We start from the raw sequence: 13,989 nt of genomic DNA, 5'->3' as shown, positions 1-13,989 counted from the left end.
TTAAAATCACCTACGGGCAAGGCGCACACTTTATACCAAAATTGCTTGGCATCAAGTACATCATCTAGTACATCATCACCATCTTCAGGTCCAAATGTGCCGGCAGCTGGGGATTTGGCCGCCTGCAACAAAATATCTGCTGCTTACTTCACGCTTGTTAAACTCGGTCTAGTCTGAACGAGGTTCGGCCTCTACTTCTTATGCCAGCTTGCCTCCTCAAAAATATTTTGACTGGGCTGAAAAAAAATGTTTGAGAGAAAAGTGGCCATTACAAGCCAACTTACTGCAAAATAAGAAACATAAAAGAAACACTTCAAACTAAAACACAATATAAGCCTTTCAGGGTTTGACTCTTAATAAAATCAGTTGAATCTGGGGTGCCACTTGAGGAGGATCATCTTGCAGCTTTTTGGCGTATGACAGAGTGAGATCTGGGTACGACATTAGTCAGTAAATAATGGAGGGTGCCATCAAAAAGCTGTTTGAAGGCACACCATATCTGGGGTATTTGGAGCTTACAGAACCAATAAACCTGAGCCGGATAAGTTTTAGCAAGCGATACGGTATTTTAGAAGTCGAAGGAATATGGGACGAACTCTTGGACACGAAGGTAATGCGCTCTTCATCACTAAGCTCTTGTGACCTCGTAACTCAAAGTTGAAGCTAATTTTGTTCTATTCCTCCACGTCGGTTACATGTGTCGGAACGCTTTTAAGAACTTTTGCAGCATACTTGTAAAGCGGATAGCGAGGCAACATATTTATTAGAATCTCATTACTGGTTATGCATTTTACATCAACGAAGCGTGGCAGACCATGCATTGGGAGCTCCAGCTCGAGATATTTACAGATGTAAGATTCGAAAAACTGGTTTTAAAAGGAACCTTTTGTCTTTATTGTTGTCCACTTGTGGCTTTAGAATAATCCAGGTGATTTCATCGTTGTGTGGGGATTGTGTCATACACTGGGTGACGAATCAATGATGAAATTTCCGTTATTGTCTCTGACTGTATTAAATAACGATAACAGCGCAGTAATGGCTTGTTTGCCAATTACGCATATATTCGCACCAAAAATAATCCCCCAGGATTCCCCTGTGCGGCTTCACCACATTGCACAGCGCCACTAATGTGGCGCATTATGATTATGACTTTACTCCTGATTCTTTTTCCATTTTGAAAACCCAGCTGAGGTGCACTAGGTGGTGGGTAGAGTGAACATTGGCACTAGCCAGTTATGTTCATGAGAGATTTGTACCAGAAACACTTGCAGTGAAATTAAAAAAAAATATGTTTGTTGTTTTATCACAGAGATTGTTGGAGTCAGATTTGTACCATGAAGACTAACAGGAACATTTGAACAATTTTTGTTATTTTGTTTCAGAGATTGATTGAGTTAGTGTTGGGTTTTCAAAGGATTTTAAACCAAGGAGGGGAAAATTGTTCAATATAATTTTCTCTTCCCTATTTAGTTGAAAAAAGTTGTTTGTGAGAATGGACATGAAATTTAAACTTTCTAAGTTATCAGTGTGGCCTGTGGGTTGATTAACATAATTGACATTTGGAGTTGCAAATAAAGTTCCTTGAAATTGAAGAGGAGTGCTTATATTATGAAAGAATCTTGTTTGGTTGTTTTGTTGTAGTTTTTCTGTGGAATTTTGTCAATTGGAACTTGTGACCTTTTTGGATTTTCAAACAGAAAAAAATGTGGAAAAACAGAAACCCTTTGCTTCAAATTCTTACTGCATTATTTGTGTAATTATTTATTTAGATTCAGTGTGTCACCATGTTATTTTCATTATGATACCTCTCACCTTTTTAATAATTTTGTTCTGTTTTGCTTTGTCTCCTCAGACCTGTTTTCAATATTTCAGTGGCTTTAAGCATGGAAAAATTAACCCTGTAACTCCCAAGATCTGATTGTTAATTCTCCCCTCTGGCTGCTACAAATTTCCTTATGAATAAGTTACAAGAATTTGGTGTTAGATCAAATTTGAGTATTCTCATTACTTGTTTGCTAGATAGTGCATGGATATTGTAGGGAGAAGTTACTTGTTAATCACTTCTGAGAGTTAAATTTTAACCAGGCAAAATACTCTATCCAACACATTGTTTTACATGCTTGCGAGATCAAGAAAAAACCACCAAAAATGCCAAAAAATACTAGAAAAGCCTTCAACATTGGGGAGGTGTGGAACCCAGCATGTTGCCATTGTAGCACAATTTACAATCTTATCTTGTGGAACCCACCAAATAGAGTCTTATTTCCAAGAATCAAACATTTCTGATGCAAATTGGTTGAGATATTTTGCATTTATTTATTTGGTTGAGTGTATGACATCATCACATAGCTTAAATGGTTTAGAATGGATAGTTGCAAATTTGATCTTAGTGGCACTTTAAAAGTGTCTTTCCAAATTGCTTGCTCTTGTTCCATTCTTCTCAGTTTTTACATTACTGAGTATGATTATATTTATTCAACAAATGTACTTGTGGTGAAATGATAAAATAAAATACATGATAAATGCACCTCTTAAAAACCAGCATTTCATTTTAAACCTTGTATTAATATCCTCTATTATTTGAAAAGGTAGCTAAAGATATCCTTTCTGGACAATATTTCAAAGAGGGAGGACTGTTCTGGAGAAAAAGTTTCTTGATTACTACCCAGACATGGAACTTACAGATGATGAGGAGAAAGCTGTGATGTGTCTAATATTTCTGTACTTAAAAATAATCTAGTCGTGAAATTGGAAGAGGTTACAGGAATGCAGGCAACAAATGAATTCAAGTTGAATGTTACTTTTGCACACAACTTTCTTGGACCTCTTACTGGAGAGTGCATTTTAAATGATTTCCACAAAGGGGAAATTTCTAATATCAAGAGAAGCTATCAGACACCCTCATGCTAGAGTTGTAAGGTGATACAGACTCCATCTACTTATGGTATGAAGGGCCTTTGTATGGGTAAGTAATAATGGTCATTTGTTTAACATAAATGAGTCAATCTGAAAAACAAAAATGTACTTTTACATGTGGCTGGTTATCAACTTGATACTAGTAACCCTCAGGAGTACAAGGCAAGAAGTACAATGCCACCCCTCCTCCCAAAGGAAATTTTGAAAAGGGGATTTTTGCTATGATGCTGAAACTTTCCGTACCTGTTCATTCATCCATCGCAGACTGTTTTTGATATGTATGATGAGTGTCCACAATGATTGATGTTTCCAAGGCAACCATCTAATTACATGCGTGTCATGCAAAAAATTGATTGTTTTGACATAATTATCTATTCCAGACATAACTAATCAATGATCAATGATAATGGGTAAACAATGGGTAATCAATGAGTAAACAACTTATTACTCATTGCCAGTTCTCTTTAAGTAAATGAGTAATCGTGTGCCAAAAATTTTGTGGAGCATTGATTACTCATTGATCCATTGATTACTTATTGATATCTTTGATTATCTGTTGATTATCCATCAATTAGTCATTTACTGTCTTAGTAATAGTGTTTTGAATGTACAGCTTCCTAGCCACTCAAGTTAAAAATAGTCACATATATATGCAGTAAAGTAAAGAAAATAGCAAGAGCAAAAAAAAAAAAAAAAATTGGTGCATCATGAACCTCACCTCAGAGATGAGTGGAAAAATACCCTTATTTGGAATGAGCCCTCATAACTAAAAATGGCCTCATACAATTATTTTTAAGTAATGAAAGATCATTGCAGTGACCAATATATACTCAACTTAAGCAGTTGAGAAAAGAAAACTGAGACAATTTTGGGCTTGAATGGAGATTGAACCCATGACCTCTGCAATACCAGTGCAGTGCTCAACCAACTGGGCTATCAAGCCAACTGGGAACTGATCACATTGTGAGATGGTCATGGGTTTGATCCCTGTTCAAGCTTTAAATTTTTTCAGGTTCCTTTTTGTTATGCCATGTTTGAAGAAAGACAAAACTGGAACTTCTCTGTCAGTTGTTTATATATCTTTTTTGTCGTTACGGGCCTGAATTTTTTTCAGGTCCTATTTTCAACTACTAGTTCAGTTGTGTTCTTAGCTGTGAGGATCTATTAAATTTGTTTCTTTGCCACAGTGCAAATATATGAATTTCATATATCTAAAATCATTATTTCCAAAGTTACTTGGAAATTTCTTTGGTATAGCAAGTTAGTTTATCACGATTGAGGTGGTGAAACTAGTTTCCAATTCTTTTTAAGAGTTGCTTGTGCAGTTTTTGTCAGCGTGAGCTATTTTGGCTTCATGCAGAAAATCCTGAAAACTGTTAGTAATTAGCCACCTTACCATGTGAGGCACTAAGTGGTCTTGGGTCCCAGGATGGTGTCTTTGTACTAAGGTTTTCAAATCAATTCTTTCTTTGCTATCAATCTTTGTACCATTACAGTCACTGCCAGCATCCACATGCAGTATTCTACTGCCTTTTATTTAAAAGTAGTTACACTACACGTTAATAAAAGTTTTCACATAAAAGTCTTCAGGAGGCATTGGCTGACAATCAGTGTCAAACAGCGTAGAATTTGCATTTGCAAACGCTCTGCGGGTCAAATTGTCATTACTAATAAAGATTAAAGTATTTTGAAGATGCATGGGCGAAAATGGGAAATGCAGAGATTTTTTAAATGAAAATTTCCATCAAAAAATACCCCCATTGTACCTTGTCCCATAGGTCTGAAGAGAAATTGCACTGTATCTTAGTGAGCTAGTCGACTTCCTGTTTCCATAATGTTCACCACTCATTGTTTGATTATTTTGCAAAGCTCACTGTAGTGAATGGAATTGCTTGTTACATTTTACAGAACTCTAAGATGGCCTGTTCTTGCTAGGATGTTCAGTTTCTACTTTAGTAAGTTATGTAAAGTAATAACTTTGAACTTTGTGTAATTTTGAAGTAATGTTTCAATGTTTTGTTTCATGAGGGCATGGGAGAGCTTGGTATTGGGAGCCCACTATGATTGTCTCAGTTCCAGGTAAAACTTATAAATAATGAAATTCAAATAACCAAGATAAACATTTGTGAATCCACAGACTGACGTCTTTTGACCAGAGTAATTTTGAATTACTTGGATGTTAAAAAGGCCCGAAAGGGTTCCCCAGTGTTGAGTGTAAAACAATGAAATTTATAAAATGTGCCACCAATCGGAAGAAAAACATTTTGACATCTGTGTAATACCATTGTCAGGTAATTTGTTAAGGACGTTTCTGACTCTAGATCGGTTGCCATGGTAACGATGCTGCACTGTCAAAAGAGCCCCCGAAACTCAGCTTTTGCACAATACTAATTTGGTGACCTACCATTTTTTCCCAAATTTTGGAAAGCCCTTGAGATTTTCTGTCGTCTTTTGAAAAGAAAAGGTCCCTGCAAAACCTGAATTTTTGTGTGTGATTAGCAAGCACAACTTAGGATCAGTGCACCTACATAGGCAAAATGGCAGCTTTTCTCTGATACGGCTTCGCTGGTGATGGAGATAAATTGCGATTATTTTTGTTAAAAAAAGCACTGCGATCAATATTTGTTATTGCACAAATATAGCGCATTAATCTTCCTCATCATGTTAAAAAAATGTAAAAGAAATTTATTGCATTCGTTCAGACAGACATAAAGACATAGCTGTCATGAGTGGGAAATGATAATATGAAAGATTTGATATCATCAACGTGTCACGACCGTGGCACAAAGGAAAAATCTGAGTCTCTTATGGGAATCAAACTCATGCGGTGCGGTGGATTTTAATCTTATTATGTCCAATGGTTGTTTGAACCTTAAGGAAACAAAGTTGGGGATAATTTGATACAACATATGCCAATTTGATGAATCTCGATAACGTCGATGGTCTGTAAGAGATCTTGAAATCGACCTGAGTGATCGTTTTGCGATCACTGGAAACGTAAAACCTCCACAATATAACGATATTATTGTCGCAGTCTAACATAGACTGAATAGCCAGCAGTCAGGAATTTCCACAGAATCTTCTCTTAAATGATTTTTTTAAACCTCTTTTAGGAGAGTATCAGATGTTTCTTTAGATATGTCCAGCAATTCCAAATCTGATGTTTGTTTGCAGTTTGAAGAAATATCCGAGCTTTTTTATATCATAACATCACTATGTACTTGACACTTAAATAGAAAATTTACGCTTACATTTAATGTCGAGAAATGTTTGCAGACGTCCGACGAAAACCTTCATTCAAACCTACAGGGAGTACGGTTTATGTTTGGAAATACTACGCGACTGTAACAATTAGTGTGGACTTCTAGTGGACGAATTCTCCGACATTTACCGAAAATTCCAAATAAACATCAAAGATTCCCAGTGATTTTAAATGGGCCTCTCTGTGGGAATTCGTTACTCATTGTTCACTGTCGGGCATTTAGTCAATTGGAGACCGTGAGCGGCAGTCTGTGGAACTCACGATTTTATGGTAAGCACTATCTCGGAGAATCCTCCCTTTTAGACTGGAAGTCTAAAATGATATTTTAGAATTGCTTGGAATTTCCAAACAAACATCAAATACTCTCTACGTTTGGGAGGGGCTCTAGGTGAAATTCAGTCAATATTTTTGACTGCCGGATATTTAGTCTATTTGAGACCGTGAGCGGCAGTCTGTAGAACCCTGCGATTTTATTGTAAGTAAATCCACCATAATTTTTTAAAATCACTTGGTATTTCCAAACTAACATCAAACACTTGCATTATATGCTAGGCTTGGATGAAGGTATTTGTTGGAAGTCCATGAAGAGTTCTTGTCTGCGAATATAGTCAGGTACACAGGAGCCCAAATTTCAGAATCTGAAAGTAAAATGTTCAGTAATATTCGGCCAAATTGTGGCTTATAAAAACACGCAAGTCTTTTGTCACATAACAAGTAGAAAACAAACTTTTTAAGGCGAGTGTCTTATGAATGAACAACCCCGAATTCACCGGAACATGAAGATCGCACGGGTTGACAGCGCCTTAAAACTCGGCTGTAGTGACTGATGTGGCCTTCCACCGAACACATCGAGAAGGATATCAAAAGAAGCTCTTTTTTTCACTCGAAGGACGGCCGATGCAGTGTCTGAGGCTTGCTTCACTACGATGACTGGAGATCACCATGGTGAGCTAGCCGCGATGGACCTCAGCATGATCGCAGTCGCTCTGACACCGTCATAATTAGTATGAATTTTAACAGTTACGCCAGTTTGGTTATATATTTCATCATTCCTGTTTTGTTCTGTTTTGGTTTTGAGCACGAAACTTTCTATACTATACGATTATTAAGCGTGTTTGATTTTTATTATCATCGTCATCTTTATTTGCCTTATTTTACCACTACAAAAATTTATTTACAGCGGTAGTAACTAGAGGGCGAGGAGACCCAGGAAGCCACCGGGCTTATGGGAGAGCCACCTCACTTACAATAATAAATCAAGTAGAGAAAAGGTACTGCGAATATGTGCGGCCAGGCCAATTCAGTGATTATTTACGTAACAACTCTTGTATTTTCGTCTAAAAGCTAAGAAGGTTTGACGAACAAGTGACTGAAACAGGAAGAGAGTTCCAAATTTTAGGACCTTTATAGAGAATTGTAAATTGCCGTTTGTTTGTTACCGTACGTAAGCTTGCAATCTAACTGAGCGTGAAAATCTTTAAAACTCGGACTGTCATCTTTGAGGATTTTCGTCTCTGCTCACGTTATAATCGCGTAAATTACGGCATCTGGCATGTTTACAAACCTTTGTTTGGTTCTTCTGTTGGTACTTGCCGGATCGCATGTTCCGAAATTTCACTTTCACTTAACCAAAAAAAAATCTAGAAAGAAGTTCCGGAAAAGGTCGCACATAGTACAATTTGGCAAATGGCGTGACAGCTTTAGCTCAGCTCCATGCACTATACTCTTATAGAGCACGCTCTTTCAACCCGTTTTTAATAAAGTCTACGAGTCCTCAGCCTTTACTTTCGCTAAGAATGATCAACTAAAAAGGTTCGAAGTAAAAACGAAGGAATGGTAAGGGGCTAGCTGTGTTGGCTCAGTTGAGTTGTGGTCAGCTGAGCGTGTTGCGAGCAGAAAACGATCATGGGTAAATTTCCTTCTGAAATGAAAACAAACCTTTTAAAGGTACTTCTTTGTTTACATGTTTTTATGATTGCGGCGTGATTGAAGGAAGTTTTGCGCGAACTAAAATATCCTTGAGTGATATTTCCTTCCATTAAGATACAATCGGTGGCTGGTTAAAGATATTTCTTATGACTTGATTGGTGATAATGCGGGCACTTGGCTGTCCGCCATGTCTGCTAAAATGGCTGCCATTTCTGTATCGGATTCTATCTGCACCATGGTGGAGTCCTAAAGAGAACTATTTGTCGGTCGTGGCAGTACGGACCTCTCTGCGCTTAGTCCGCACTGCCGCGACCTCGGGCCAATATTCCCCAGTAAGGCCCTCGCGCTCGTTTATTAAGCAATTAGGCATTTCCAAACAGCCATCAAATACTCTTGTAAGGGTTATAATATATAAGAGTTATAATATATAATATAATATAATAGTTATAATATAAGAGTTATAAGATTGAATACAATACAATACATTTGAGCAAGGCTTTTCTCGGAATCTAGTAAATATTACGACAACTTTGAGGTGTCAGCCCATCCTCGAGTAGTGGCATTAATATACGTTGGCCATGGATTGCTCGCCACCCCGTAAGAAGAAGGTAGTGATAATGAATAATGAGAAATTACCCATGTTAAGAAACATGACCAAAATACTTGCATGGTACTGTCTTGGGTCCCCTTTTTAGACACAAGTCCCCATTAGGATGGCTAGTGAGGAGGCTTCAGCGCCTACAATTTACGGCAGCGAGCTTTGTTACGGAACACTATATTAGGGATATAAATGATATCTTAAGAATAGGCTGGCTGGCCGAAATGCAAACAACCCTCGCGGGACTTGTAGTAAATCTCGTTATCGCGGTGAGGCTTAGTTCATGATAATTAGTAGTATGCATGAAATTTAGCTTTCTTATAAAAATTTGAACGAGGCTAATTATCACAAATGATCATAGGGCAATGGTCCACTGCCTGACTGAGGCCACAGAGACCCGGAGTTTGGTCAATTATGCAACACACGTTATGCATTAGGTGACTACTAATGAAATTGTTTTAAAAATTCTCCGATCTTTCAGCAAGCATGAGCAGTTCAAAGTAAATAGCTATAGCTTTAAGTTATTCCAAGCGTTAACGTTTTACATTGAGAATATTTCTACACCTGTACTTTCAACTTTGTATTTTGAGGAGTCGAAAAACTTTTTTTGTCGCATCAAAATTTTGATAACTTATTTGATGAACAGGAATGTTTTGCGTGACTTAGTCATTATACTCGTTTTACTATCGTATCAATTATAAGTGATTTATTTGCTTTATTGTTTTTGACAATGGTTAGCTGTGCTGCTCCCTGCTCGATAGGCTATGAATGAAATATCGGATGGCTCCCAACTATTCGTATGATGATAATGCTAATCCTTTGCGCTTAACAGATTGTGATTTACAAATATTAGTAACTATTGAATTCTTAATTTTCATTGAAGACAAATGTGACGATGTACAGCAATAAAATTCCAGTTGCATTTTTTTCTTACAATTACCCTTGTTATCTAAGGAAGGCTCTTGGGCGGTAAACCTCAGACGTCAAGGAGGGCCATGGGCCTGAAAAAATGATTGAATGTAAATCAAATCAACCAATAAAAATGCCCTGATCACCTTCGCGTTTTTTGCTTTCAAAACATGAGCCATCAATATCAAAATGGCTTTGTTGATTGTTATCCAAGGCAACACCAAATATTAGTCCATTAAACGCTTTCATCTAGACCACATGCACAAAAATTTTGCACAAAAACCCAACTTTTACCTAGTCAGAGATTCAATTTTTCTGAAAATAATGACATCTTTGACAAGTATTCTAGCTTTTCGTGCTAATAGACAATCTCTCACAACCTCCATATATTTTAGTCCAGCAATGTTGCATGCTTCTGTAGACAATCAATGGGTTGATTGTCCTGGATTTACATTAATTAATGACATTTATAATTGGGGTAACAATCCTTGCAATGACAGAGCTTTCCACTGTCCTCTGGAGGTAACGATGTATTCCTTACAGAAAATTTCGCTTTCTGCGAAAGTTTTTACATTGTTTGGATTGCTTTTTGTTGTCTCGGCAAACGGAGAAGGTATGTTCTTAAATATAAAGTAAGGGTAATTTTGTTTTTATAAGATGATAAAATCATCATAAAATTCTTTTAACAAATCTTTTTTTCTCCTAACAAGTAGTATCAAGAATTAGTTAGAGCGAACAAAGTATTAATAACACGTTAGCTATAACTGCATTTCCATGATTACTTATCTTGCATTGTATCGTCGTCTCTTATCTATCCTCATCAAAGAAAAGTACTGATTTGTCCAAACTGAGAAAAGAGCTTGAATCGTCTTTGCGCAAATCTTAATTCTCGTGAGAGAAATTAGTGGGAAAACTGAAGTCTTCTGGTGAGATTTACAATGCTGATATTTTGTGTAGAACTATCAGTCATTTAAGATGAGTTATTGGTGATAGTAAATCAGAAACTCTTACCACAATTTTTCAATTGCAATAGTCAAGGTTCCGAAATTTCACGTCGTCCAATTTGAAAGATACAAAATAAAGGATGGATAGATGATGTAAAATTATTTTCGTTATAAAAATGGAGAAATAAAATAAATACTGGTTTCCCCACTCAAAGCTTGACAACTTCTCTTCAAAGCATTATTTCGGTTAAAATGTAATAGTTCGGATTAAAGATTGGCAATAAGATTGTATCAGTTATCACTCAAAACGCGCACTCAAAGTCTAAAAGCAGTGTTTTTCACGATGAAGCCCAATTATACCTTTCATTAGCCTGAAATTTTCTTATTCGAGAAAAAAGAAAAAAGAAGAAAAAAGAACTAGACTCTAAAACTGCTTGTTAGACTTGACTCAGCAGTTTTAGTGTCAAAGTAGCTTCTATCTGCTGTCCCACTGTTAAAAGATAAGACCTTTAATTGCATGGCATAATAGTTCAAAAGCTTACTCTTTTATAAAACATATTAGGCCTAGTGAGATTTACTGCTTTATGCATTTAGAAAAAAAACGAGACCTTTTGCCTTAATTGAAATTCTGAAACGATGGGTGATTGTGCAATAGTTTAAATTGAGACTTAGAAAAAATCGCTTAATGTTTCGCGACCTTCGACCTTATATTTATTGTAAGGGATATTGTAACATTTTCTGCGCCATTTAAAATTTTTGAAAAGTTTATATATCAAATAATGATAATTTAGTAAGTGGTCTTCCGAAATACTTGTAGAATCCATGTATGCTTTTTTGTTTAGTGAAAAATTGAAAAGGTCCTTGTATGGTTGAAATCATATGAATTCAAAACAACTCGACATAATCTTTACTTTTTGGAGTGAATCGAGTAGAAATTGAATGCGAGTCATGTAGAACAATGAAATATCGTTTATAAGGACCCTCTACTGAGTATAAACAAACTATTTTACTTACCAATTTCCGAGCAAATACGAGAAATAGCAAACACTCAACTTAAAAAGCAAAAAAAACAAAATAGGAAAAGTCAACTTTTTACGTCTAGAATTAAGAATCTAAGTATGTGGACATCAAATTATTGCCTCAGGGCAAACTATTTCATCGCTTGAAATCGTGACATTGCTGTGTATGAGTTCATCGATATCAGTTACTTCTCGCATCATTAGCCGCTCGTGTTACTAAAACCGAGTCGACTGAGTCACACGCGACGAGAGCAAAGAAAGGAAACGATATGTGAGGGCTTTTTATAACCATCAAGGATTAACTGACAGCTAAAGCTTCCCTAACATTTTCAAAATTGAGTCGATGAAAAGTTGTTGAAAAACTATAGACAGTAATTAATAGCCGGTAGAATAACTACCACATTATAATTTGAGTCGCTTTTCTACAAATTACCTTAAACGCGTGGACAACCACTAGATGTTCCTTAAATATCATAATAAAACTTTAAGTGTTATCGTTTGTTTCATGAGGTATTTAATCCTAATATCAACACACGTTAGTTGCACGCTACTCTTAAGAGCATCATGGATTGTTAATATGACTTCCATAATATGTCGTCGCTTGACAAGTCGCCACCAAGTCGTCTAAAGAAGACTTGTATTATGCAGTCGAAATGTCGCAACCTCAACGGAAGTGACTGCGTAAAGCAAACGAAAATAATTCATAAGAGGTGCGGTATTCACGTAGATGACAAACCGCAAACTCTTTTTTAGCAACAGTTCATGACAAGTATTACTCGTGAGCCAATCGCGTGTGGGATATCAGTGTACACGATAAAGGTAATCTTTCGATATTGCAGCCGCGTGATTGACGTCAAAGCAATATATAAACTTTGTGGGATGTCATAGTCCTTTGCTATAATGGTCCACGAAAAACAATGAAAGGGGGTAAGCAATTGGTACCTACAATGGCCGAGGAGAGATGTTCCCAATAATGAGCTCTGGTAAAATTACAGCTGCAGTTTCGAATCCATTTCCGACACTTTAAGAATTGATAAATAAATGAATAAAGAAGTTTTGAAAAACAATGCAATTTCGTATTCAAGTCTATGTGTTTTAAGAGAGGTTTGAAAATATTTCTTGGGTTTTGCATTGATGATCGATCTAGTGATAATAATGATAATTCGAGAATTTCCATGGCGCTATAGACTTTACAGTGATTCACCTATAAAACTACTCTTAGTATACCACGTAAAATTTAAATGAGACTTACAATAAAATAAAACAAATCAGGTTAAATATATTTATAAAAACTTAAGTAAAATAAAAATTCTGGTCTAAAACGGTAAAGAAAAACCTGACCAAAAAGGCAGGTCTCAAGATTGCGTTTAAAAATTGTCATTGATGGGATGGAACGCAATCCAGGGGGCGAACTATTCCACAAACATGGTGCAGCATGACAGGATCTAGTACCAAGTGTAAAAAGCATTTTCTCTTTAGGTGGCTCCAGTAACAAGGTGCTATTAGATCTAAGATCGGCCTAACAGTAATTTAACCACTAATATACAGTGGCGCCAATCTACAAAGATAAGTGTCGAGCACTTAAAGTGAGTGTGATCCATTGTTTATTTTGTCGAGTCACGCCAGCTTAGTCGCTTTCCGCTCTGCTAGCGAACATTGCATATAGCCGAGCTGAAGTGTTAAAATGTAGGTGAACCTTGTCAGCCTAAAATCTCTCTTCTTAAGTAAGAATGTGCGACCAGTGAGAGAGATCCTATTCATGAACTTATGAATACATACGATTTGCACTTTAGTACACTACATAAAATGTTTTCTTTGTTTCCTTTGTCTAAGAGCCATTTTACTTAATCCGTACAAACTTCTCGGCAAATCATTGACATGCCCCTCTATGTGATTGAAATAAACTTTATTTGATTGACTCTTGGGTTGGGCTAGTTTGGAGGGATATGCACTCCACATTAAGGGAAAAAGAAAGGTTATGACGAATGAGTCAGTTATACAGCCTTTGTAATGTAAACAATATGTTGTCTATGCATTGTGGGTTAATGATGCTTGAAAAACCGCTCATCTCTATCTAACATTAGATGTAATTAAATGCTTAAGACTGAAACACTTACCCTGGTCTTCACGTTAACTTTATGGTGACTATTTAACTATGAAAGATGATGAGCGAAGGTAACACATTCGACATTACTACGCTAGTAGTATGTATGCAGGAAGTTTGTCATCACGGACCTACTTAAACGGCTTCGGCTGCCACAAGTCTCCTATAGCTCAGTAGTAGAGCATCCGCAGTACTAATTGGAGGGTCGTAGGTTCCAGTCCCATTAAGAGCATTCGAGGTTCTTTTTCTCCAAGTATGCCCGTGTCAATCACTAAATGACATCACAATTCCCTTAGATAACCAGGCTT

The 13,989-nt window shown here is 36.7% G+C and overlaps 1 protein-coding gene and 1 long non-coding RNA gene across 3 annotated transcripts in view; both read left to right on the top strand.

Moving 5' to 3' along the window:
* The first annotated feature begins 455 nt into the window (after window positions 1-455).
* LOC149044886 (uncharacterized) lies at window positions 456-4,107 on the top strand. The gene is made up of 2 exons (XR_016186732.1): window positions 456-610; window positions 2,589-4,107. It is a non-coding gene; the product is annotated as an uncharacterized LOC149044886 (long non-coding RNA).
* Window positions 4,108-10,083: 5,976 nt separating this feature from the next.
* LOC113673533 (uncharacterized) overlaps window positions 10,084-13,989 on the top strand; it is a 40,658-nt gene continuing 36,752 nt past the window's right edge. For both annotated transcript variants that reach the window (XM_089206835.1, XM_089206834.1), the window contains exon 1: window positions 10,084-10,227. In XM_089206835.1, the coding sequence (XP_089062961.1) occupies window positions 10,143-10,227 (85 nt within the window). In that variant the 5' untranslated portion in view covers window positions 10,084-10,142. The remainder of the gene's footprint in view (window positions 10,228-13,989) is intronic.

This window comes from Pocillopora damicornis, chromosome 5 (assembly GCF_964200805.1).
Source record: "Pocillopora damicornis chromosome 5, jaPocDami1.2, whole genome shotgun sequence".
Taxonomy (NCBI): domain Eukaryota; kingdom Metazoa; phylum Cnidaria; class Anthozoa; order Scleractinia; family Pocilloporidae; genus Pocillopora; species Pocillopora damicornis.
This window is presented reverse-complemented; position numbering and strand designations above follow the sequence as displayed.